This window comes from Ctenopharyngodon idella, chromosome 13 (genome assembly GCF_019924925.1).
Source record: "Ctenopharyngodon idella isolate HZGC_01 chromosome 13, HZGC01, whole genome shotgun sequence".
NCBI classification, from domain to species: Eukaryota; Metazoa; Chordata; class Actinopteri; order Cypriniformes; family Xenocyprididae; genus Ctenopharyngodon; species Ctenopharyngodon idella.
Window position 1 is genome coordinate 19,360,979 of NC_067232.1, and position 26,219 is coordinate 19,387,197.

Sequence of the window (26,219 nt, forward strand, 5' to 3'; positions counted from 1 at the left end):
CTGCATTTTTTTTTTTTTTTTTTTTTTTTTTTTAAATAAAAACGGGTGATTCACCCGAGGTAGATTTAGCTGCTCCATGTCAAACTATATAGCTCACTGTGACGACTAACCTGCCACTCCCACAACATACATGCGTCAAAGTAGCCGGAGCACCTTTTCTCTATTTATGTATATGACGAGACACACAAGGGCAAGTGGCATATGTACGCAATTTCCCGCGAAAACCATCCCGACAGGTCTAAAATGTAAACACTTATAGGCCTAATAGGCTTAACATAGTGAATCAGGTTAAGACAAAAACGCGTTTTGGAAAAAGCATTGATGATGTATTGACTAATTATTTAAATGTCGTTGTACCTTTGAGCAGCACAACTGTTTTCAACAATAACAACAAAAATAATAAATGTGTCTTGAGCTGCAGATCAGCACATTAGAATGATTTCTGAAGGATCATGTGACACTGAAGACTGGAGTAATGGCTTTATATTACAGGGAAAAATTTCATTTAAAAATATTAAAATAGAAAACAGTTCTTTTAAAATGTTGCACAGTATTGTTTTACTGTATTTTTGTTCAAATAAATGCAGATATGGTGAGCATAAGAGCCTTTCAAAAACGTACCTACCCCAAACTTTTGAAAGATAGTAATAAGCAGCCGGAGTTTCAAGCACTCAAACTGGAGATGTTTGCTTTCTACAATGTTGATAATGCAGCTGTAGCGCCCTCTAGTGCACCATCAGAGATATTACCATTTTTTGAGACACCCTTTACCCTTGATGTAACGGGGTCCTAAAAACAGCTGTTTTTGTCTACAATTAAACTGGGACTGATGTTTCATTTCAAATGAATTTGTTTACATATCTAACAGCCTGATACAATTTATTATAACCTCTGAGGCTCCTCATTGAGTGTCTGAAGCTCTGTGTCTGCAATAATATATTGATATAAAACAGGTGGCAATTCTCCCATCTGCAGCATCCTAACACGCTTCCCTTTGCTCTGCAGGTCTGTGCAGCTGAACGGAGAGCACTTGCGTATGGTGGACAATGAAACATTCCCTGAGCTGAAGCCACGGACGCTCAGGGCAGGAAGAACGATAGCTATGCCACCTGTTTCCATCGGCTTCTATGTCATCAAGAATATTAATGCTTACGCCTGCCGCAGATAACACACACTGACCGACCTCAGACGATCTTCTGCTCAATGCACCAGCCCCTCGTGGCCTTCTTCTCTTTTTGTAAGCCCACAGAGACGTGGAAAAGACCCCTTCGTTCAAGCAAGGGTTGCACTGAATGCTTCCAACAACATTTCTCCTCTTTTTCCCCACAAGAGCAGCTTGACTTGTGGAAAGTGAATGTATTTTAGTTGCCCTTTTGTGTTTTTGTTGCTTTTGGTTGCAGGAGCATATAATGAAGTCTCTGTCTCACTGTTCTTCACACTAGCATCGCAGTGTCACTGAGAGCTTTGTATTCTGGTGTTGAAGACCATCGTAAGCTACAATCCCAGTGCCAATGTGCAGTTCAGATGCGGTAAAATAATTTTGAAGTATGCCCAGGCTGAATCTAACTTTTTTCCCCACATTTTCTGCTGTAATTTTGGGGGAAAATCTGCCGCCTTAAAAAATAAAGGTTCCATGAAGTGCTCCTATTATGCTATTTTAAAGCTTCCCAATTTTTTTTTTGGAGGTCTCCTACAAAAATAGGTGAAAATGCATCCAACAAGGTCAAAAAACTTAAATTGTCTAATAATATACATTTCAGCATCACCTCTTTTCACAGTGTTTGAAACGGTTAGATCAAGGATCTGGTCTCTCTAAACCCCTCCTTTCCAAGAGCCAACTCTTCTCTGATTGGTTGGTCTGGCCCAGTCTGTTGTGATTGGTCTACAGCTTACAGTGTGTGTAACAAACCGAAACTCCCATTACCATCTGAATTTCAGCTCCGCAGGCTTCCTCAAGCACTTGATACACAATGATATATGGTGAAGGAATTTCCCTTGCGATAATTTTTAATGGCTCAATAGCGTGATATGCAGTATTACCGCCATATATATTATATAGAAAACGAAATACAAAACTAAATAGAGCGTTGAATCAGGAAGTGAATTAAACAGAAGAGAAGGGTCCACATAACAGAGCATAAACCTAACAATAAGATCGTAGGGCTATTGTTATATGTATAATTGTTAGTTCCGATCCTCGAATTTGACTGGACAAATTACTTTCTGCTGATATTTCACCAGCAGAACGGGCTGTTAGTCAGTGCAGTTACATTGTTATGCCACAAGGTGGCGACAAGGGACTGTCTTTGAGTGAGTTCATTTGACTACACGTTCAAAAACTCGGATTCATTCAAAAACAAGCTGTTGAAATTATTTTAACTCTGAGCGCCACTGTAGAAGGCTTAGCTGACCAGAAATGCGTCAGTGCTAAGACAGAGATTTCGCTATCCTTGAACATGACAACCTTTTTTCACGAATATATGTCTCAGCCTGAAGGACAGACACAGGTAATCGCACGCGCTCAGTCGATCTCTCTCATATTCACTGTATGTTTAGGCTTGTCAAGTCTATGGAGCCTCTGTACAAATCATCATGGTACCCATTATTTTATCATTTCTAACTTATTTAATATTCAGTACACATGCACGAAGTGTAAAACCAGAAGGGCATAACCTTATGGGGAAAAAAACAGGCAAATATTGCGGTTGCTGCGGTTCTTGCATTCCTCTGCGGTTAGTTCGTCAATAGTGCGGTATTACGATATTGCGTTTATCCCGACAGCCCTATACACAGTGATACGAACATTAACAATGGCGTCTGTTTTACCGTATCAGTTCGAGTCCTCATCCTTTAGAAATGCATGCAAAGTGCAAAATTTGCTTTAGCAGCGTAGAAAACAGCGCCTTTCTCAACATGTCGACAACACAACTACACAGACGGGTCAAAGTAGACATTTTTGACCGGCAGCCAATGAAGACCATAAGCTGGAATAATGCAAATTTGTTACAAACCTATGTGGGTTGGTGCAGGAAGTAAGACTGGGATTACTGAGGATGACATTTCAGGCGGTTCAGAATCGGTTCTTTTTTGGGGGAGACAAAAGCTTTATTTATTGTGCACTTTTAGCTTTGCAGGCCTTTACACACAGCTATATTACACACTACATCAAAGGTAAAATCCAAAAAAGCATAATAGGGGCACATGGGATCTTTCCATTCCACAAAAGGTTGTTTATAATGGAAAAAGTTTCTTTGGATTTTTAATAAGGTTCTTCTATGGCATCGCTGCAAAGCCCCCTTTTGGAACCTTTACTTTTAAGAGAGTGTGGAATAGATTCAAACATGGTAAAAATGTGTTAAAGAGAACAGACAGTACTACACTCTTATTGGTCGCTGGAAACATTATCAGATTAGCCCAAATATTTTAATGATGAAAATGCACAGGGCGAAAGATGTAAATGACAGCCGTTCCAATTCTCCGGAGTTCTGTGGGTGCAGATTCTGTGTGGGCCTGTCTGTCAGCTTAATGTGATTTAGCCAAGTAGGACGTGTTCCTGGATCAACATCCTTGTTGGTTGTTAAACAACATTCCAGTCTGTCAACCAATCAGATTTTAGGGATAGATTTAAGGGGGTAGAACAATGTTCTTTTCTACCAATCATTGTCCTTGGATGTTAGGCGTAGATTATGCTTAGGTTGGGACTGTGTTTGCTAGAAATGCTGTTCCAGGACCAACAAAGGAGATTAATCCTGCTAAATCACATTGTACAAACAACAGTTTGATCTGAATTACATCTATCTTGTGTACTTTTTGTTTCTGGGGTCTAAATCCAAAAGGGAAAATCTTGATTTGTAATCTTTGTTCTTCATCACAGGACAGTAAATATAAAATGTCCTTTACACCATCTTTAAAACTTTTCTATAAAACATTGACCCATGCCCTGACTAATATTGTGCAGTCTTGGAATTTTATTTGTATTTTTTTTTTTTTTTTTTTTTAGTTGCTGCTTTATAAATTCAAACTGTACAACGATTAAGGTACTATGGGAAGATACAGATATTTACTAAAATATCCTTATACTTCATTGCTAAATTTGAAAGCAATCGCATAATACACAAAACCAATCAATCATCTTTATGCTTTTCAAAATTCATGGGTTCTGTGAGAAATACTGCTCTATATTTATAATGTTTACAAGTTTACAAGAATTCCCATTGTAGTTCAGACTCTCTTGAAGCCTGAAAGGAAAGAGTAGGGAGTTTTTGAAGGTACCAGTTTGCTTTATGAAAAACTGTGTATCACATACAGTTTGTTGAGGAGCTCAGGAAATTAGCTCAATTGTTGTCCATTAGTGTCATGTATACATGTATACTATAACATTGTGAACCTGAGCTTACAGTTCTCCAGATTTTGTTTGCTAATAAACACTACCTTATTCCATGTTGATACAGGGGCCCTAAAAAGTGTTGGACAGTTAAGTCACACTTAAAAATGTAATTACATTAAAAAAAAATGCCACTTGGCTTGATATTTTGTAATTAATAAAACATTTTTTTAAGTGTTGCGTGAGTGTCCAAATACTTTTAGGGCCACTATAAATCCCATGTACAGCAATTCCTTTGTGCTGCTAGCTGACTAAATAATAGTAATAAGCATGATGAGTGACAAATGTTTTTGTACAGGTTCAAACCTTTTGTTATATTAGTAAATGTACATACAATTGGTTTTTTAAACAGTGTGCTTCCTTGCTCTATAAATATTATTTATATAAATTTATATGTGTGTTTACGAGTGTGTGTGTGTACATATTTACATATTGTGTTGAGAAAAACAGTTGACTTTTATTTAAGTCACTACATATTGTCAGATAATTAATATTGTACTTTTTGTAAAACATACAGCACAGACTGATGTTAACGTTTGGCAATAAAAATGGCCTTTTATTTTCAAATGTATCGTGTTGCTCACAGTTGCACACTTGTGTATCACAATGTTTTGCATTGTATGTTCTTTGGACACTCAACCACAAAGCAAAAATAGTAATTCGGCTTTCAAACAGATTCTATGGAAAGTTTTTGAAAAGTGTTGACTCTTTATTTGGTCATGACAGTGTGTATAGTCAGTTTTCCAGGGTCAATAATTCTGTCTACATCATATTTTATTAGATTTGGAAGATTCGTTTGTGATTTAGAGATTTGTATGGTCTTTGATTTGTAAAATGTCACTTTTACAAGCTATTTTTTTTCCTTTTTTGAATGTGTTTATTGCAAATTTAGAGTTGTTAATATTTTTTTTCTGTTAAAGAGCATTATTTTATTATGGAAATGTTTGTGTCTGAATACTATTTTTGTCAAAATATATAAATAAAATAATATTAAAAATGTTTGTTGAAGATCTTGGTTTTGACCTCTCATATACAATATTTAGTGTGCGTGTGTATGTATGTGTGTGTATATATATATATATATATATATATATATATATATGAGCAATACCACACGAGTAGCCGTACGATATGGCTGTATATCAGCATGGCTGTGATTCGAGATGAAGCCGGCCTAGAGCTTGCATCTTCGAAAATGTCTAAACAAATTGTAAAGTAGGGGCTATGATTAAATATGAGTCAGATATTTCAGGTCTAAGCAACTACATTCTCACCTAAAAAACTCTTAAAACTACACTGTAAAAAAGAATTGTTGGTTTAACTTAAAAAAAGTAAGTTACCTGGTTGCCTTAAAATTTTGAGTTCATTGAAATTAGAAATTTTAGTTAATACAATGAAGGCGATTGGTTTAATCAACAGAAACTCAAAATATTCATATCTGAACTACATGAATTATCTAAGTTGATTTGACAAAAGAAAAAATGTTATGATAAATCATGAAAATTATTTTTTACAGTTTGTGGTACAATAAGTGTAGTATTCGCAAAAATTACGGTGGATTTGCTTGGCCGCCATGACAGTCGTTTCAAGCGGAGTGATACAAATGGTAAAAAGATAGCAGTGCTGTTATCACTAAAATATTGCAATATATGGCTATCAGCCAATCAGATTCAAGAACCAGAAAGAACTGTTGTATAAATATATATATGTAAAACTGTACAATGTGTGACCCTTTAAGAGACTGTCCTATATAACAGAGGCTGAATTGTAGAATTCCAGCACATGTTCAGGAGTGCAAGATAAGAGGATAAAAGCAAGCTCAGTGATTTATACATGAGCCTGAACACAAAGAAGAACAGAAATAAATTGTGACAGTACGCTGCAACGGGTAACCCAAGACCGAGAGCTTTATGTCCCATCAGGTCAGGGGGAGAAGATCAACTCAATAGTCTTCAAAGGCCCGGCAGGGTCCTCAGCCCAGCGCTGGAGTGTTCACAAAGGGAAGGAGCCAGTTTGCAGCTTGCACACCAGCAGATGTTCCCTTTCCAAGCAGCTGGGACAAGACTTTGTTGAGGAATGAGAACGAACTGTGGTGTCAGAGCAATCGTGTGCAGTACTAAGTGATGAGAACCATTTGCACCTGAATGAGACTCAGATTTAGATAAAGGGGATTTTGATCTCTTCTCATCTAAACTGCTTCAAGACATGTTTTAAAATATATAGTTATGTAAAAGCATTATGTATTTGGTATGTTGCCTTGACGTGGTCATTAAATTAATATACTACCTATTAACTGCACTAAAGTGCATAAAAAGATTAACATCGTGTTCTAAAATGAAACATGTCTCTGCAGTTCACATATGGTTCATCTTAAAAGACTCATCTTGGTTCACTCATAAACAGAATCCAGGCTTGTTCACACCACGTCAAGAGTCACAAAGTCTGACACAACCCAGTAGGCCTTTATGGGCAGTGTTTGAGGTAACGCATTACAAATAACTCGAGTTACGTAATCAGGTTACTTTTTTAACTACAGTAGTAACGCATTACTTTTAAATTTAAAAGAAAATATCATACTTTTTCAAATAAGTAACGCAAGTTACTTTGTTTTCCCATTTGACTGACACCCCTTCTGTCCCCCTGTTGAGAGAAATGGGAAATGCAGAGGCGTTGTGTGCGCTGTGTAAACATGATAATTATTGTAGTTCTAGACTAAATGTGAGCATGTATTTACTCATCTCACTTGCACAAAAAACGATTCAGTATTCCTCAAAATGAATAAAAACAGTGAAACGCAAAAATCTGAATATTACGCAAACCTGCAAAAATTAAATACGTTAAAGCAGCAATCAGTAACGTTTTTGGGTTAAAAATTATGCAAAATCAATTTTTGAGCAAGTACATAACCACCCTGTGTTCAAAACTTTCTCCTTACCTTAACCCGATCCACAACGGTAAGCTTGTAATGATGTTTTCTAATTAGAGTGGTCCTGGTGGGTTTCCACGGGAAATTCGAGCATGCAGCCGTTCGTCTTTGCGTCATTACGTCACATCTGTTTACATAAAGAAGTCGTCCCAGCTAGGCTATATCACATGTGATGGATCATTTATAGCCTTTTCTCACAGCAGCTGCAATAATTAAACGTATCATTTTTGATGGCAGATTATAATCCAGAAAGGTCCAAATGACAATCATCAGCGACAACTGAAGATTCACTCGTAGTCAAAAGCAAAAGACTTTGGACTGCGGAGTGGCTACAGAAATTAAAATCTACAGGTAACACTAATATACACTAAATACACATAGTTACGTAATGCTGATGTTGTTAACATTAACAATTTGAGAGCAAAGTATAACAATAATAATAATTTCCTTATTTTGGTCATACTTCAAGACTACAATCTGTGATTCCGAAGTACAGTATCCACACCGATGTGACTGACATTAGATTCATCCGCGCTGAGGAGCCGTGCCGATACACAAACCCACGTAAAGATGATAATTCCGCAAATAGCTGCAATTGCAGGTTTCAAACAGAGATGGCGACAAAGAGACAAAACTTACGAATTTGCAGCTTTAAATAACACAAATGTACTTTATGTATTTAATCTCACTTTTATTTACCGTATGTCTTTGCTGCTGACCTTCGATGATTCAATTCAACCATACGAATAAGCAAAAATGACTTAGATAAACATCAGTAAGAGTGTTTAACTTTCTTCTCCTGAGTCCTGTTCTTCTTTAATCCAGAATGGCAGCACAGCTGAAAGGTTTGTTTGAGCTGCGCCCTCTACTGACAGGCGTAAATATGCGTTTCTTTCAGTCTGAGTCTTATTCATTTCACTTCTGGTGAAAATTAAAAAAAAACAAACAAGCAAGCCCAGCCCAGGTGAGAAAAAGTAACTCAAAAGTAACGGTAACACTTTATAATAAGGTTCATTAGTTACCTACATTAGTTAACATCAACATCTAATAATGAACTGCACTTATACAGCATTTATTAATCTTTGTTAATGTTAATTTCAACATTTACTAATACATTATTAAAATCTTGTTAACATTAGTTAATGCACTGTGAACTAACATGAACAAACAATGAACAACTGTATTTTCATTAACTAACGTTAACAAAGATTAGTAAATACAGTAACAAATATATTGCTCATGTTTAGTTCATGTTAGTTAATAGGCTACATTAACTCATTTATTGTAAAGTGTTACCAAATAACATAATATTGTAACACATTACTTTTAAAGTAACTTTCCCCAACACTGTTTATGGGTACACTTTTTTTTTTTTTTACTGAAATTTAGACTATTAGCACTATCAAAGTAGTCACTAACTTACACTGCAAAAATAAATAAATAAATAAATTAAATAATATTCTTAACATTTTTGTCTTACTGTAGTTAAATTTCAAAATTGCATACGATTATTATTCTTATGAGAATACATTTGGGCCATGAAAATTTTGCATTTGAAAATAAAAATATATAAAATAATCCTATATGTAGGCTACTTCCAAACTTTGTTTCATTAAAAAAAAAAAAAAACTGGGTGTAGATTGACTGGAGTTTTGTTGTTTTCCAAAGCAAAAATGTCCTGACTGAACCACAACCTTGGTTTAATTATAAATATGCATGATTGTGGTGAAACATGCAGGTAGGTCTTTGTCATTTGATCAAAGCTGACAATCAACAGCATGGATTCATATACAGACATAATGAAGTGTGACGTTTCTTTCTCTGTATATGCTGTGGACTGGAGTTCTGTGAAGAGTCAAACTACCTTTGCGTGACTTCCCTGGCTTTGCCATGCACACTGTAACCAAACCCAGCGTGAAAATGTTTATACATTTGACCCTATTTGGAAGACCCAGAACCCATCCCCCTTAAGCCAAGATGGTGGATTTCATGATGTTTACACTATATATAAGCCAATTACATATAGGGTTAAAGTTTGTTAAATTCTTACATGTGTGTGTCATAGACTGAACAAAGGAAAGGTCAAAGCACCAAAATATTTATTTAAAATTTCATGCAGAAAGAAAGAAAGAAAAGAACAGGAACATATATTGATTTTTTATTTTTTTATTTTATAGCCTACATATTTCCTGTGTGTCTGTAGCCTAGTTTTGGAGTTGCTAAAACAAAAGGGGAAGACAATTACATTATTTTATAAATTGTTAAACATTATTACAGACTCTGAAAAAGAGAGAGTGTGTAAAAAAAAAGGTTGGTTTTCGATTTTATTGATTGCAGCATCATTCAGTCATGAGTCAAACTATAATTATAATCCATTGTTCAATGTTTTTAGCCACTTTAATGAGTTTAGATTATGTTATTTTAACTTAGTAATATAGTAACCAACGGATAGAAAGAAAGAAGAGTGAGAAAAGTGAGTTTGAATGAGCTTATTATATGAATGAGCAATAAAGGAATCACGCGCTGCAGATCCGCCGCACATGATCTGAATTCCAGACGTGACGCGCGCTCCCTGGTGATCATCAAATCACGTGACACCCGCACACACACATTACGGAAGCGCTGCTGAAGTTTACAGCTGATGGCAAACTGTTTGTTGTGCTGTGATATTGAACTGTCTCAGGTTTTCGGGCGCAATGATACTCTTCTGTTCTAGATGCGAACACCTAAAATAGTAAGTTTACTTTGTTGAAACGTAAAGTAGTTAGAAGTTTTAGTGCAAAAAGTTTCCACTTAAACCTTATGGTTTTCTGTGAATTAGGTATCAGATGGGGCGTGAGGTTTTTTAGTTTCATCCAGGAGGAACCGAGAGGTTTTGGCTTCTGCTGCAGTTTAGATGCGACAAGAGTATCATCCTATTGGAGATTGTGTAGTCATTAACTTGTTTGTATTGCATTGTATTGTATTGTACAATTACTACTACTGAACAGTTTGAAGAAGTTGCGTGGTGAGCAATATGAGTTTTTAATTTCTGAAAGATTGTCTTTGAATTCTTTTTGGTGTCTTACAGAAGCGTTTATGCTGTTAGAAGTCATACTGGCCCTATATTGGAACTGTAAAATATTAGGTGATACTGTTTCGTTTTTGTTTTTTTTTTTTTTTTTTTTTGTTTGTGTTATGTTGGAATCCATTACAAATTATTAGGACTGATAAATTATATATATATATTTTTTTTTACTAGTTGCATTGAGAGATTTATGAAAGATGTTATGCACAGTGAGTGAAAAAGTGTGAATAATATTAACTATTCCTCTAATAACTGCATTTGTGTTCAGGTAAAATGAAGTGTCTACTGGTGGCCAACGAGAGCGCAGAGGTTTTGTTCTACTGGACTGACAACGAGTTTGAGCAGCGGATTCAGGATCAGTATGTTGTTTCCCAGGAAGAAGGAGAACGAGTGAGAATTAATGCTGTCATAAAGAAACATAAAACAGAGATATTTTACATGAGACAATTAATAAAATATTAAGCAACATTTTATGTTGAACTTAATTTTAACATGAGACATGCATGCATATTATTGTGGAATGCTGAATGAATTTTAATATATTTTTTTTTTATGTGTTCTTAGCTGCCCGCTTTTGAAGACAGCATTAACACTCTCTTTGCACCCATCATCATCTCCTGTAGCACCATGGTGGACCGACTCGGGGACAATTACACCTCCTTCAGCACAGAAAACAATCATATCTATGTTCTGCATCAGGTAATCCACAGCAGAATGAAAGAGTTATCTGATCTTACACTTACAGCATGCATGCTTGTTATGAGCATACAGCACTCTTTCAGTGAATAACTTGTAAATACACCGATCAGGCATAACATTATGGCCACTGACAGGTGAAGTGAATAACACTGATTATCTCTTCATCACAGCACCTGTTAGTGGTTGGAATATATATTAGGCAGCAAGTGAACATTTTGTCCTCAAATTTGATGTGTTAGAAGCAGGAAAAATGCGTAAGGATTCCCGGTCTGCAGTGGTCAGTATCTATCAAAAGTGGTCCAAGGAAGGAAGTGGTGAACCGGCAACAGGGTCATGGGCGGCCAAGACTCATTGATGCACGTGGGGACCGAAGGCCTGTGTGGTCCGATCCAACAGACGAGCTACTGTAGCTCACATTGCTCAAGAAGTTAATGCTGGTTCTGATAGAAAGGTGTCAGAATACACAGTGCATCGCAGTTTGTTGTGTATGGGGCTGCATAGCCCCAGATCAGTCAGGGTGCCCATGCTGACCCCTGTCCACCGCCTTCGCTCCCCACGTGCATGCTGGTCCATTGTCTTCTGCTGCTGTAGTCTATCTGCTTCAAGGTTTGATGTGTTGTGCGTTCAGAGGATTCTGCAGACTTCGAGTGGTTATTTGAGTTACTGTTGCCTTTCTATCAGCTCGAACCAGTCTGGCCATTCTCATCTAACCTCTGGCATCAACAAGGTGTTTTCACCCACAGATCTGCTGCTCACTGGATATTTTTCTCTTTTTCGGATCATTCTTTGTAAACCCTAGAGATGGTTGTGTGTGAAAATCCCAGTAGATCAGCAGTTTCTGAAATACTCAGACCAGCCCGTCTGGCACGAACAACCATGCCACCTTCAAAATCACTTTTCTTCAGTAACAGTATGAATTTAACATATAGACCCTGTTTCAAGAAATTAAATGTATTTCTCCAGTACTCATGCTACATCTGCCACCAACATGACACTGTTGCTTTCTGTTATGCAGTTTGAGGAATGTCTATACATCGCTGTGAATGGAGACGGAGATGAAACAGAAGAGGATTTGAAGAGAAAGATCTATGTGATGAAGAAACTCACAGAAATCATGTTTGGGATGGTGACGCTCAGCGGGGCCCTCTTGAGGAAAGAGTGAGAACTACACTTTCAGTTCAACATCACCAGATTTTATACCACACTTAGTATCAGATTAGTATCATTGCATTGCACTTCATATTATTTTTTGATCTTAAACCTGATCAAATGAAAGTAATTTTAACAGACTGTTTCTTGTATTTTAAATGATTTGTCAGATTACGCCCTCAAGATACTGAGCAAAGGAACCGGTTATGGAAGAAGTTACGAAGCCTCCTGGAAACATACAGCCGCTTACGAGAGCATGACCAAAGCTTTTTAGTGGAGGTGTGTGCAAGCACTGTTTATATTAGTTGTATGCTAGGTTTAGTTTTAGATCACACATGAAGAGTTCTCTGACTCTATTCAGGCGGTGGAAAGGTTGATCCACCCGACCCTTTGTGAGCAGTGCATCGAGTTTCTGGAGCGTCGGCTGGTGCAGCAGATCAACAGCAACATGGACAGAGCAGGCGAGGAGGTGCTGCACGCTTTCATACTGGTGCACACCAAACTGCTGGCCTTCTACTCCAGGTACAGCAAACGCTGATGGAGAACATGATGTAAATCAGAAATAAATCAGAAGGAAGTGACAAATATTCTTCTACAGAGAACTTCGAAATAATCTCAGATTTCTAACTTTTGTGCAGTCGAAATGCCAGCAGTCTAAACCCCTCTGATCTCCTGGCTCTGATCATCCTTGTGCAGGATCTCTATCCCAGCAAAATCGACCTAGATGAATCTCCTGAGGTTTGAATATGTCTTGTTGTTGATATCTCACAGTTTTGTATTTCTTATTGTGCCCTGACAGTATTTTCTGCATATTTAGGAGTTAGAGAACAGTTCAGTTCCTGATGTATTCTACACACCAGAGCCCTCTCCTCCTGAACGGGAAACAGGTGATTAAAAATGAGTAGACTTCCATAGACTTTGTGTGTAATGCAATGACATTCAGACATGTTCACTAAAATTTTTTAAATAAGTGTTATATAAATACAAGCTGCATATTTGTGTTTTTAATGCATAGTCCGACCAAGAGGTGACAGTCCTCCTGTCTTCCAGTTTGTAGATCCTGACGTTCAGGTGAGCTATCTGTTCCTGTCCTTCTCTGTGGCCCTTAAACAAAGTCCATTTCAAGGAAAGTCTGTTCACTCGGCGGCCATATTTGCAATGCCTCCGGGCAGCTATTTCGGGCATCTTTGAATTGGGGAATCCTAAAATCTCAAAAACTGCTTGGCGAACTCACAATTAAATAACATATTTCAAGTCAGCAACAAAATCTGACATGAACTGTCCCATAAATGTTGTTTCTTATGCTCAAATAGCATTAAAAAAAGCTTATTTTTAAGGCTAGACGAGCCAATGCGCATGTGCAGTCCTAAGCATGAGTCTCAGGTTTCTATGGGAACCAGAGCTTCTAATGGAAGGCGGGACCTATTCCGCCATATTCCGTGTTGCAGTTTCTCCCATTCATAAATAATACGAGTGAACCATCTTTCTACATCCATAGTCTTTGCCCTTAAAGTAATATGATCTGATAATGTACACTAATGTTCAAAAGTTTGGGGTCAGAAAGATTTCTTTTATTTATTTATTTATATATTTTTTGCAAGAATTTGATACTTTTATTTTTGATAGTCATTTTAATGCATGCTTGATGAATTAGAGTAAAGGCATTCATAATGTTACCAAAGATTTTCATTTTAAATAAATGCTGTTCTTCAAATTTTCCACACTTCATTAAGCAGCACAACCCTTTTCAACTAATAATAATAAAACAGTAAATGTTTCTTGAGCAATAAAATCAGCAAATCAGAATGATATCTAAAGGATGTATAGAGAGAGCTTTCTATTTATCAAAGAATTCTGAAAAAGACATATCCACAAAAATCTTAAGCAGTACAACAGTTTTCAGCATTGATAGTAATAAAAAATGTTTCTTAAGCAGCAAATCAGCATATTAGAATGACACACTGACACTGGATCATGTGACACCGAAGACTGGAGTAATTAAAATCTATTCAAATGGAAAACTGTTCTTTTAAATTGTAATATTTCTCAATATTACTATTTTTTTATTGTATTTTTGGTGAAAATGCTCTTCTTCTTACTGACCCCAAAGTTTTGTATCATATAAAATGTGTATATATAGAGAAGTTTCTCATATATCTTATGATTTTAGATGGCTGAGGACAGTCTGCAAACTCTTGAAGTTCCCACTCCTGACCCCTCAGCCCCATCCAGAGTATTCCTGGAAGCCAAAGAGTGTCCCATGATGCCTCACTCCATGTATTGCCTATCTCTCTGGCCTGGAATCACACTAGTGTTGCTCACCAAGGTGAAGTCTTTCTGAATATCATGCATTCTGTATATTAACATTATTAGACCTCTTATGCAAAGAAAAGTTATATTGCATCTTCTTCAATTTTGTCATATTTATGATTCTGCACTCTTTTCAAATAAACACATTTGTATAGACAATATTTTTGCTTCCATTGAAGTACAAGATGCTCTTTGGCTCATTCTCAAATCATGCTGAATAACATGATCGTGTAGGTTTGAAACAAACATGTAGAGTTCCCAGCTCATTTTTTCTGTTTTATTTATGCATCAATAGATCCCCAACAGTCATATTGCAGTGTCTGTTTACTACTTTCTGGAAGCCTTTGTGAAGCTGGAGAAGAGGTTGTGTGAGGGGCATGAAGGCGCTGCGGCCACACGGGGTCAGCCCTCTGTCCAGGAGCAACGGGGCAGACTGGAGAAGTTAATCAAAGGCTGGGCCAGCATGGACATTCAGGTCAGTGTGGACAACCGAACCGAGCACACACACTCTTAATCCATTGCACACTGTCAGATCCTCTTTACAATGTGCTATCATTAGGACTCATGAGGAATTTAACAATTCTGCATCAGATTTCAATTCTGAATAATTGGTTCATTTAGTACTTTTTCATTTAATAACAATTTTTTTGCCAAAATGTTAGTTTTTTTTAATTATTATTATGATATTTTTGAAAGAAGTCTCTTACACTTACCAAGGCTGTATTTATTCGATCAAAAATACAATGAAAACAGTAATATTGTGAAATATTATTACAATTTAAAAGAACCGTTTTCTATTTGAATGTATTTTAAAATATAATTTATTTCTGTGATGGCAAAGCTGAATTTTCAGCAGCCAGTACTCCAGTCTTCAGTGTCACATGATCCTTCAGAAATCATTTTAATATGATGATTTGCTGCTCAAGAAACATTTATTATCAATGTTGAAATCAGTTGTGCTGCTTAATGTTTTTTGTGGAAACAACGATACTTGTTTTTTTATTTTTTTATTTTTTTTTTATTTAGGATTCTTTGGTGAATAGAAAGTTTAAAAGCAGAATTTCTTTGAAATACAATTTTTATTAGTAACAAAGTGTATTTCGCTGTCACTTTTGATGGGTTTAATGCATTCTTCTGAAAAGAAACTTTCCGGCCCCAAACTTTGAACAGTAATGTATGCTCTGCACTAGAAATGCATTGACCAGAAATGGTGGACCACTGTCGCTATAATAGCATTTTTTTGAAAACTCAACTCTTCATTTATGTGTTCAGACTTCCCATCTTCAAAATGTGTGGACAGACTTTAAGAACAAGGCTTTCACCAGATCTGGATCTGGATTCACAAGAGAGTGAGTGCTGTTCTTTTTATTAACAAACTGAAAAAACTGTCTTTTCTGTAGTGAAATGTGGCTAAATTTACTCATTTGACCTCTGGTAAGTGATGTAAAACTCCCGTTTTATGTGTTGTTGCAGTTTGCTGCCCTCTTGTCGAAACATGAAGACTCAGTTGTGTGGTGTGTACAGGCAGTTTTTTGCAGCTGAGTGCATGGGCAGCAGTCAGCGATTAGCTCCTCATCTGCAAGAACGAGCTCTGAACATGGTCCAGTATGTATGAACAGATACTTCTATAGTACTCATTTTGTTGTGCTTTAGCATTAAATCACTTTTGACTGTCACATTTGTTGCAGAGAGAAGTTGATGGACTGGAAGGATTTTCTGCTGGTGAAAAGCAAAAGAAATATCACAATGGTGTCATATCCTTTTTTCTACATTGAGTATTTTGGTTTGATGTGATCAGTAGTTGTCAGGGAGGCATTTATCTATTTACATGTGTTGCATTCACACTTCAATCTTCTGTTGTCATGTGACATTGTGATAGACTTTAACCATGCCATCTCACATACCTGGAAGAGTTTCCTGGTCTCATCCACTTTATCTATGTGGATCGTTCAAGTGGTCAAATGATAGCGCCCTCCCTAAATGTGACTGATCGCACCGTCTCTGAGCTCGGAAAGGGACCTCTAGCTGACTTCATAAAGAACAAGGTGATTTTGAGCTTATAGCCCATCATCAAAATCGTCATGTGTGTGTTTTTTTTTTATATATACCGTGTGTAATATATATATGTATATATATATATATATATATATATAATATACACACACACTACCAAATCCCAAACTTTTCAGCAATACTGTATATTTTTCATTACTTATTGATGATTTATTAGTCTCGTCATGAATCTGTGCAGGTTTGGAGTCTTGTGGCAACAACACGGCGATACCTACACAAGGGTTACGCCACCGTCACACTCCGAGATGGAGATTATTTCTACTGTTACTTTTTGTGGTTTGAAAATGAAGCGGTAATTGCATCTTCTTTTCAATTACTATATAATTTATATAATGAAAGTTACATAGTCAATGGTAATCAGGATTAACTTTTGTTTTGACAGGGTTACAAACTGGAAGTGATAGACATACCCAGTTTCCCAGATGACACCGCTCCGATAGGAATGCTCACCTGTGATTATTATAAGTAAGACCTAGAAACAAGGACTTCACTTGCAGTTTGAAGCATATTTATCATTCAGAATAACTTGACAACACCTTGTCTAAGAGTTTAAAGTGCCCCTATTATGCTCTTTTGGATATTACCGTTCATGCAGTGTGTAATATAGCTGTTTGTGAATGTAAAAGGTCTGAAATGTTTCAGAGTGCACGATAAATGGAGTTATTGTCTCAGATTCTAAACTGCTTGAAACAAGTCATCAGTAACTCCAGTCTTACTTCCTGCATGAACCTACACTACCAGTCAAAAGTTTGAAAACATTACTATTTTTAATGTTTTTGAACGAAGTCTCTTATGCTCATTAAGGCTGCATTTATTTCATAATAAATACAGAAAAAACAATAATATTGTGAAATATTATTACAATTTAAAATTATGGATTTCTATTTTAATATACTTTAAAATATAATTTATTTCTGTGATGCAAAGCTGAATTTGCAGTCTTCAGTGTCACATGATCCTTCAGCAATCATTCTAATATGCTGATTTGATACTCAGTTATTATCAATGTTGAAAACAGTTGTGTTGCTTAATATTTTTTTGGAACCTGTGATACCTTTTTCAGAATTCATTGATAAATAAAAGGTTAAAAAGAACAGCATTTATTCAAAATATAAATCTTTTCTAACAATATAAATCTTTACTATCACTTTTTATCAATTTAACACATCCGTGCTGAATCAAAGTATTAATTTCTTTCAAAATTAAAAAATTACTGACCCCAAACTTTTGAATGGTAGTGTATATTGTTACAAAAGATTTCTATTTTAAATAAATGCTGATGTTTTTTAACTTTTTATTCATCAAAGAATCCTGAAAAAGTATCACAGTTTATAATATAATATTAAGCAGCACAACTGTTTCCAACATTGATAATAAATCAGCATATTACTGAAGGATCATGTGACACTGAAGACTGGAATAATGATGCTGACAATTCAGCTTTGCATCACAGAAATAAATTATATTTTAAAGTATATTAAAATAGAAAACCATAATTGTAATAATATTTCACAATATTATTGTTTTTTTCTGTATTTATTGTGAAATAAATGCAGCCTTAATGAGCATAAGAGACTTCATTCAAAAACATGAAAAATAGTAATGTTTCCAAACCTTTGAATGGTAGTCTATGTAGGTTTGTAACAGATTAGCATAATGCCAGCTTATGGTCTTCATTGGCTGCCCACGAACAGCATCTACTTTGCCAGCCCTTCAACACTGTAGTTGATTCTGAGGCCTGGAAGAGTTTAGTTCATGTTGTCGAGAAGACGCTGTTTTCAGCACTGCGAAAGCAAATCCACTTTGCATGCACTTCTAAAGGACGAGGACTCGGGCTCGAATTGTTACGGTAAAACCGACGTTTCTGTTCATATCACTGTGTATCAAGTGCTCAGGAAGATCCACAGCTGAAATTCAGAGATGGCAATGGGAGTTTTGGTTCCGACACGCACTATAGCCCAATCACAACAGACTGGGCCGTCTGACCAGTCAGAGCAGAGTAGGCTCTTGGAAAGGAGGGGTTTAGAGAGACTGAAACTAAGAACAAACAGTTTTCAGACTCACTGAGAAATGAGGTGATGTGCAATGTATATTATGAAAAAACTGAAATGACCTTGGATGCATGTAAACCTATTGTAGGAGACCTCCAAAACAAAATTAGGAGCCTTAATAGCATAATAAATAGCATAATTGGGGCACTTTAAAATAGTTCAGTTTGAAGGTTAATGTACATAAATATTCTATTCAAAAGTAGCCATGTAAGATTTAAGTTTGAATGGAAATGGACTTTGCTAGATGTTGCTGTTGTGTCCTTAGTGGCTGGTAGGCAGTTGCTACGGTGTTTTGGATGGTTTCTAGGTCATTGCCAGGAGATAGGAAGCTGAACTTTCTTTAACACATGTCTATTCTGTACTGTCATAGGAAACTGCTGCGCTATTACAGCAAAAGACATCAGAATGAAGTGGTGAAGTGTTATGAACTGCTGACGGTGCATCTGGGTGTAATCCCCAATGAATATATTCTTCAGCACTGCAGTCAACTGGCCCGCAAGCTGTGGGAGCCCTCCCGTATCCCGCTCCTGTGACCAACACGGTCCTCAGAGTCAGAGGAATATGGTCCATGCAGCCATCTTCACTTAATTCTGTTGCTGCATGATGTATAATCTATATGGAGAGTTTTATGCACTTTCTGCACAAGCACTTCTCATTTCAGTTCAGGTAATTGCAGAAAATATTGTGCTGGGAAACTAAACATTGCATTTCTTGTGCTTATAAAGAACTGAATGTAATGTGCAAGTGAACAGTGAGAAACAGCCATTCTTAAGGTGCTCGTAATGCAATAAAAGTGTCTGTTATTTACCAATTATTTTTGTGAAACCAGGACCAAATATTATAGGAAACACTTTTTTCTTTTTCTTTTTTCCAAGTCACCTTTATTTATATAGCGCTTTATACAATACAGATTGTTTCAAAGCATCTTTACAGTGATAAAAGGAAAATGATTCAATGATGCAAACAGAGTTAATTTCGCCTATACAGTAGCTCTTAAAGAAAATAGTTTCATTGTTTAGCTAAAATCAATTTAGTATTGATTCATTTCCGTTGTAAAGACATTCTGAAGAGAGGGCGGTGCTTTCAAAGCTAGCTTGCTATTGCTAACCTCTCAGAAATTGCCTACCTTACCTTTTCTTAACTCAGTTTTTAGCGTGCCAACAATTTTTTTTTTTTAATGGTTGTAAAGTTAAAGCTGAAATACACAAATCTAATTCTTAAGACAATTACAATTTATTTATCCTGCTGTCAAAAATATCCATTGTATTGCAATAGCAGATGGTTTCTCTCCTTCCATTATGTCAGCACTTTTTTTCTAGCTGTAATTAATGATCATGAATGTGTTACAGAAATGCAACAAAATATTCCCTATATTTAAATTTTAGTTCAGAGATTAAGTTAAATATGATGTACATAATGAAAGTGTGTTTGTTTTTAACCCACTGCTTTGTTTTAGAAATATGTGATATTTTTCAGGACCGATTATCACACTCAAACATTTTAATACAATATTGTTTGGATATATATGTAATGTTCTGTTAAAAAATGTTTTTACACTATGTAATCAGTTTTCCAAGATAAATAAATATAAAATTTATCTGAATAAATCTTTTGTCATCTTTTATAAAGCTATATTTAAATGTGTATTATAGTAGCTTTGGTTTTAATTTTATTTTAGTAGTCATTTTCACTTTTTAAATGCCTTTGTTTGTATATTATGTTTTTTGGGTAATATCTATGTCACATTTTACCGCCAAATTAGACAATTTAGTAAATTTGCCCTGAAATTTTCACATTTTACAGGGAATTTATAAGATCGATACTATTGTCTTCCAGCAGGTCTGTTTCTGTGGTTTCTCATCTCTTTTAACTTCTACATGTAGCTGTTTCAGAGTCTCTGCAGTCATTACAGTGCACCGGTGAGGTCTCGCACCGCTCCAGCTTTAACCAGCTCCCGCAGTAAGATGGTCTCAGCGCTGACGTCGTGAACCACCTGTGCCCTCATGGCGTCCATGCGGAGAGACCCATAGTAATGCAGCAGAGCTCCAGGGTGCTGCAGGTCGTATCCAAATCCAGCTAAACTCACCTCATCACACACCTGCAGGGCCAGAACTACTGCCGTTATACCCAGGGTCGGCACCATCTAACAAACAAAATATAAAATTGACTTAAATGAACAATGTTAGCAGCAGAAGATTTAGCAGGAGGCTCATTCTACAAGGACACATTTAATTTAACAGCAGTAAAGACTTTATAATTTATAATGTTACAAATTTATTTATATTTCATATAATGTTGTTCTTTTAAACAAAAATATTAAGCAGCACAACTGTTACAACATTGATAATAATTAGACAATAATTAGAATGATTTTTGAAGGAATGATGTTGAAAATTCAGCTGTGCCATCACATGAATAAATTACATTTTTAATTGAAATAATTTTTCACAATATATATTACTGTTTTTAATATATATGTCTATATATATATATATATATATATATATATATATATATATATATATATATATATCTGTTTATATGTATGTGTGTGTGTTTTACGAGCAACAATCTATTTAGTAACCTTCTGAATTCAAAGCAAGGAGAATTAAAAGTTTTGAGTTTGCACATTTTAAAAAGGATCTCAGTTCTGACCTTTTTCTGTTTCTCTGCATAGGTTTGCAGCACCTGTCCAGTCCTGTACATGATTTCAGGATTCAGGATGCGAACATTTTCTGGTTGAAGAGGTATCGTGTCTATTACTTCCCTCCAGAACCATAATTTAGACCACCAACTCTTCAAAAAGACAGGGACAGACAATGACTCTTTTACTGATATCTGGACTGTTCATGTAAACAATTAGGCTATATTCCTGCTGTAGGTGATTCAAAGTTCCCATAAAATTATTTTTAGGCTATTTCTGTTATCTTTAAGGCTAGAGCACACCTAAAAGATGACAAAAACATTTAATATTTACAGTCCCTCTGTTTCACAAAAATTTATGATTCATCTTGCACTCAGAGGCGTATACTAATTTTTGTTCAACAAAATGCTCTCTAGAATGAGAATGTCCCTCCTGAAAACCTTCTAACATTACTCACCAAAGGTTCTTTGGTTACTGCAGAGGTGAGCCATGCTATATCTAAGCTCTTGAATACGACCAAAGCCACCACTTCAGTATTCTTGTATTCTTGTAACAGGGAAGGAGCCCCTTCTGGATAAATGAGCCGAATGGTAGTTCTAGAGCCAGCGTCTCTCTCAAATCCAAATACTGGAGCATCGTTCACTCTGTAGGTATGAAGATTAAAATATTAATACCAATACAGTTAGTTCGGACAAGTTAATATGTCTCGGTGACGCTATAACACCACACCGGTGTGTGTTTGTTAATGAACTAACCTGATGATAATGTTGTACTGGTCTATATGAGGTCCAAGATTTTTGCCACGTAAAATGCCACCGCTTCCAACCACCACGCATCTCCTGCAGGTCTCTGGGCCAGTAGGTACACCAGTATAAGGCAAAGCTTTCATGGCCTGAGCCACTATCTCCTCACTACCTTGCAGACCCAGAGGAGGAGGCAGTGCCCAGTCCTGTGTGCCATTCTCCAGGAACACGGGGATCTTCAGCAGCCCAGTCGGTGTACCAAGCGTCATCACCCTCTCCACACTCCAGCTACTGCGGCATGACTGAGACAGCAGAGCCGCTGACTGATTCAGCAGAGCCTGAGGTGTGCACAAATGAGCGTTTAGATACCTGACAACAACATGTCTTTATAAGTGAGTGTTCATACTGATTGCAATAGCAAAGATACTTATCAGATTTGTACTTGTACCTTCTACCTTATTATACATAATTAATATAGATTATTTATTTACATATACACTACTGTTTAAAAGTTGTTGTTTTTTTTAAGAAAATAAGATTAAATTAAGAAATACAATTTATTCTTAATAAATAAAACTATTATGGTTTCCACAGAAATATTAAGCAGCACAACTGTTTTCAACATTGATAATAATAAGAAATGTTTTTTGAGCACCAAATCAGAATATTAGAATGAAGGATCTGATGATTCTAAAGGATCATGTGACACAAACATACTGCACACTAAGTTTGGGTTAAGTAAGATTTTTTTTAAATGTTTTTGAAGTCTCTTCTTATTTGATCAAAAATACAGTATAAACAGTAATATTGTGAATATTATTACAATTTTAAAAAACTTTTATGTGAATGTTTCAAAACGTAAGGACATTAATTGATAAAAACTGAAATGTTTTTTTTTTTTTTTTTTTTTTTTACTATATTCATCAAATAATAAAAATGTATCATGGTTTCCACGAAAATATTAAGCAGCACAACTGTTTAACACTAATAATAAGAAATGTTTTTTGAGCACCAAATCAGAATTTTAGACTGCTCTGATGGATCATGTGATGCTGAAGACAGAAAATTCAGCATGCCATCAATAGAATTAATTATTTAATACACAAATTAATTATTTTAAAACATAGAAAATTTATTTTAATATTTCACAACATTTACTATGTATTTTTGATCAAATAAATACCTTGATGAGCATAAGAGGCCTCTTTCAAAACCATTAAAAAAATCTTACCGACACCAAACTTTTGAAATTTTAATGTATTTAATTATATGACAACGTTTGTGATTTATATATTTATATATTGATTGATAATTTAATTAAATATTAATACAGCACTATAATCCTCTATAAAAATTGTAGAAAAAAAACTCTGGGTTTGAATAATTGGTAACACTTTACAATGAGGTTTAATTAATTTATATTAGTTACCTACTTTAGTTAACATAAATTAAGAATGAATATTTCTACAGCATTTATTAGTCTTAGTTAATGTTAATTTCAACATTTGCTAATACATTATTAAAATGAAATGTTGTATTTGTTAAGGTTAGTTAACGCACTGCGAACTACCATGAACAAACAATGAACAGCTGGATTTTTATTAAAGGCACAATATGTAATTTTCACCACTAGGTGTCACTTATTCAAAACAAAGTCGTAGCTTGATGACGCCTTCATTTCACAGAATCACGGGTGAAATGTCTTCAAGCCAGTTCTACAGCCGGCGGAAAAGAATGGATGAGCTAGTGTATTAAAGATTTATTAACATTACTGTAGTATGAAGCAGGGTGTGGCTGAAAGCTGTTGGAGCGGAACGAGGCCGCTGGAGCGATTGCCAATGAGAGACGAGCACAACACATGGCTCGAGAGCAGCGGAACTTTTATTAAGCCGCAGACGCTGGCTTCAAATAAGCATCAAATTAGCATCAAATAACTAACTAAAACCAAACTTATTTAAAGAACGAACACTTGAACTAACACCAATGTGATAAAAAAACTGCCTAAAATGACAGAAACCATTTTTGGGAAAAAATTTTTAAAGTGTAATTTGATTGTTTAGTTTGTCTCATGTCCCATTTCATTTCATGGAGATGGCGGGGTTTATGACCTATACTGCTTCCAGCCACCTGGGGGCGATCGATAGGGATGGGCGATACCACTTATTTTGTTTTCGATATGATACCGATACTTTCAAGGCAATATTGGCCTTGAAAGTATCGGTATCGTATCGAAAACAAAATAAGTGGTATCGCCCACTAGAGGTATAGTATCATATATACCGATACTATACCTCTAATATGAATTTATAGATTTTAACATTTATTTAATTATTGAATTACTAAGAGTAAAATGGGTTATAATTCCCACTTAACATTATATTTGAAAGGCATTTTAACATTCAATATGCCTTAATTGCAGTTTATTAGATTATATTTTTGTTTACACATAGTTAAAATGTTTACTTGGTAAACCAAATCTACAAATAAGCCTACTATATACCTAGCTGAACTATGGTCACTTTAGTAATGCTTCATTTTCATAAGCTGCCAGTGACAAGCTGTTGCACCCATTCAATGCAACATTTGTATTCTGACAGAACATCAATATGAACTTTTAACCTTCAATGTAAATAAATGTGATTGCACAAAGTATGTAGGCTACTATTTCATTTTGTTTATTGTGAAATAACTAATAATAATAATATTATATCTTTCTGTCTGCTGTTAAGCATTGTTCTGGGCTGCGTTTCCCAAAAGCATCAATGCAACAAAAGTCAATAAAATATATAACATTGTTCTAGCGATTTTGGATATTTTAATCCAGACATCTTACATATTGTGCCTTTAAATAACATTAACAAAGATTAATAAATACTGTAACAAATGCACTGTTAGTTAATACATTAATGTTAACAAATGAGACCTTTATTGTAAAGTGTTACAAAATAATTATATATAAACTCCACTTGGATTATTTGAATCAACTCAATCCTGTAGTAAAGTCACAGTTAAATATCAAGTCTCTTAAATGATAAGTCAAGTCACAGATGAAACTGTGAATTTCAGTACCAGAGTTTCAGCAGAGCTGTCATTAGTCCAGATGGGCTCTGGGGTTGGCAGATACGCAGGAACCAAAAGTGCAGAGTAACAGCTCAACAACAGAAAAACGCTTAAAATGAAGTTGTTCCTCCTGAAATCATAAAACAGCAGTCTTTTGAAGCTGACAGTCTTAATGTGTTTTAAATGCTCATGTGCTTCATTGGTTTAAATGGAATGCGTCTCTAAATCTCCAGTGAAGCATGTGAATGGCAAGCATGTTTCCATCATGTCACAGTGCTTATCTCGGGCAAACCCACCGGCTGAGGAAGAATTCTCTGGACTCTGCCCCGTGGTGTTGGGTGGTTGGGCTCTCCAAGCTGCTAGCTTCCGGTAACAGAGGAACGCTGTCTTCATCATTGCCTTTAACACTTAAATGTTTCAGAGTCACCATTTTTCCAGCCAGTTCCCAACTACGCCTGTTAATTATGAAATACTAATTGAACCAGGAGTCAAATTTTGCTTGTTTGCTCTATAGAGTCAATGTTCTACAGCCTTCATTCACAGCACGTTTTAATACTTTATGCCTTTATATGTGTTGTTTCTTACCTCTTATTTCAGATGCTGTCTTCATCCAGGTGTAGAGATAGAAACATGCCAGTGTTGTTTTGAATATGAGCTGCGCTTTTGTCCCTTACGTCCGCTTCCCTTTTGTGGCAGTGACAGTGTTTTGTCTCACTCTGATCCCTCCTCACAGTTAATCATTCACCCGTCTAAAAGGCTTCACGTTGTATACCACAGTACTTTATCTAGTCTACTGTTTAAACAACCGCACACACTGCCATTTATGAATATGTTTGATACCATACCTAATATCAGCATTTCAAAGTCCTTTAGACGGCATGTACAGCTATTGCTCAAAGCAAATAATAATAATCTTAATAACTAAACATAAGTACACACACCTTATTGACTTTCCTTTCTCAGAGTTAAAGCATGACTTTTCTGCTCAATCCTAGTTTTCAAGATGTTTGTTACATGGGTATTTATGTCAAAGAAATCTGATGGAACTTGAGGATGTGAAATAACAAGATGTTTTGAGAGAGTTTAAGGGGTAGTTCACCCAAAAATGAACAT

General features: G+C 35.8%; 3 protein-coding genes across 7 annotated transcripts in view; 2 read left to right on the top strand and 1 right to left on the bottom strand.

Moving 5' to 3' along the window:
• hpse2 (heparanase 2) overlaps positions 1–5,383 on the top strand; it is a 99,259-nt gene extending 93,876 nt beyond the window's left edge. For both annotated transcript variants that reach the window (XM_051917475.1, XM_051917476.1), the window contains one exon: positions 1,006–5,383. In XM_051917475.1, the coding sequence (XP_051773435.1) occupies positions 1,006–1,168 (163 nt within the window). In that variant the 3' untranslated portion in view covers positions 1,169–5,383. The remainder of the gene's footprint in view (positions 1–1,005) is intronic.
• Positions 5,384–9,876: 4,493 nt separating this feature from the next.
• hps1 (HPS1 biogenesis of lysosomal organelles complex 3 subunit 1) lies at positions 9,877–19,587 on the top strand. 4 transcript variants are annotated; one of them, XM_051917604.1, is made up of 19 exons: positions 9,888–10,044; positions 10,381–10,437; positions 10,646–10,767; positions 10,942–11,076; positions 12,092–12,234; positions 12,396–12,504; positions 12,587–12,747; positions 12,864–12,963; positions 13,043–13,112; positions 13,241–13,296; positions 14,396–14,551; positions 14,831–15,010; positions 15,808–15,884; positions 16,009–16,140; positions 16,224–16,288; positions 16,435–16,580; positions 16,787–16,900; positions 16,991–17,073; positions 19,030–19,587. In XM_051917604.1, the coding sequence occupies exons 2-19, from the start codon at positions 10,389–10,391 to the stop codon at positions 19,190–19,192; spliced, it is 2,061 nt and encodes a 686-aa protein (XP_051773564.1). In that variant the 5' UTR covers positions 9,888–10,044; positions 10,381–10,388; the 3' UTR covers positions 19,193–19,587. The 4 variants fall into 4 exon arrangements, with proteins under 4 accessions (XP_051773565.1, XP_051773567.1, XP_051773564.1 ...); XM_051917605.1 differs by lacking the exon at positions 10,381–10,437 and having other exon boundaries at positions 9,877–10,044; XM_051917606.1 differs by lacking the exons at positions 9,888–10,044; positions 10,381–10,437 and adding an exon at positions 10,097–10,317.
• A 242-nt stretch (positions 19,588–19,829) lies between these two features.
• On the bottom strand, positions 19,830–25,851 carry st3gal7 (ST3 beta-galactoside alpha-2,3-sialyltransferase 7). The gene is made up of 7 exons (XM_051917608.1): positions 25,692–25,851; positions 25,403–25,561; positions 25,116–25,236; positions 22,059–22,384; positions 21,761–21,947; positions 21,315–21,455; positions 19,830–20,802 (listed from the first exon to the last, which is right to left on the bottom strand). The coding sequence occupies exons 2-7, from the start codon at positions 25,534–25,536 to the stop codon at positions 20,566–20,568; spliced, it is 1,146 nt and encodes a 381-aa protein (XP_051773568.1). The 5' UTR covers positions 25,537–25,561; positions 25,692–25,851; the 3' UTR covers positions 19,830–20,565.
• Between the last annotated feature and the right edge of the window lie 368 nt (positions 25,852–26,219).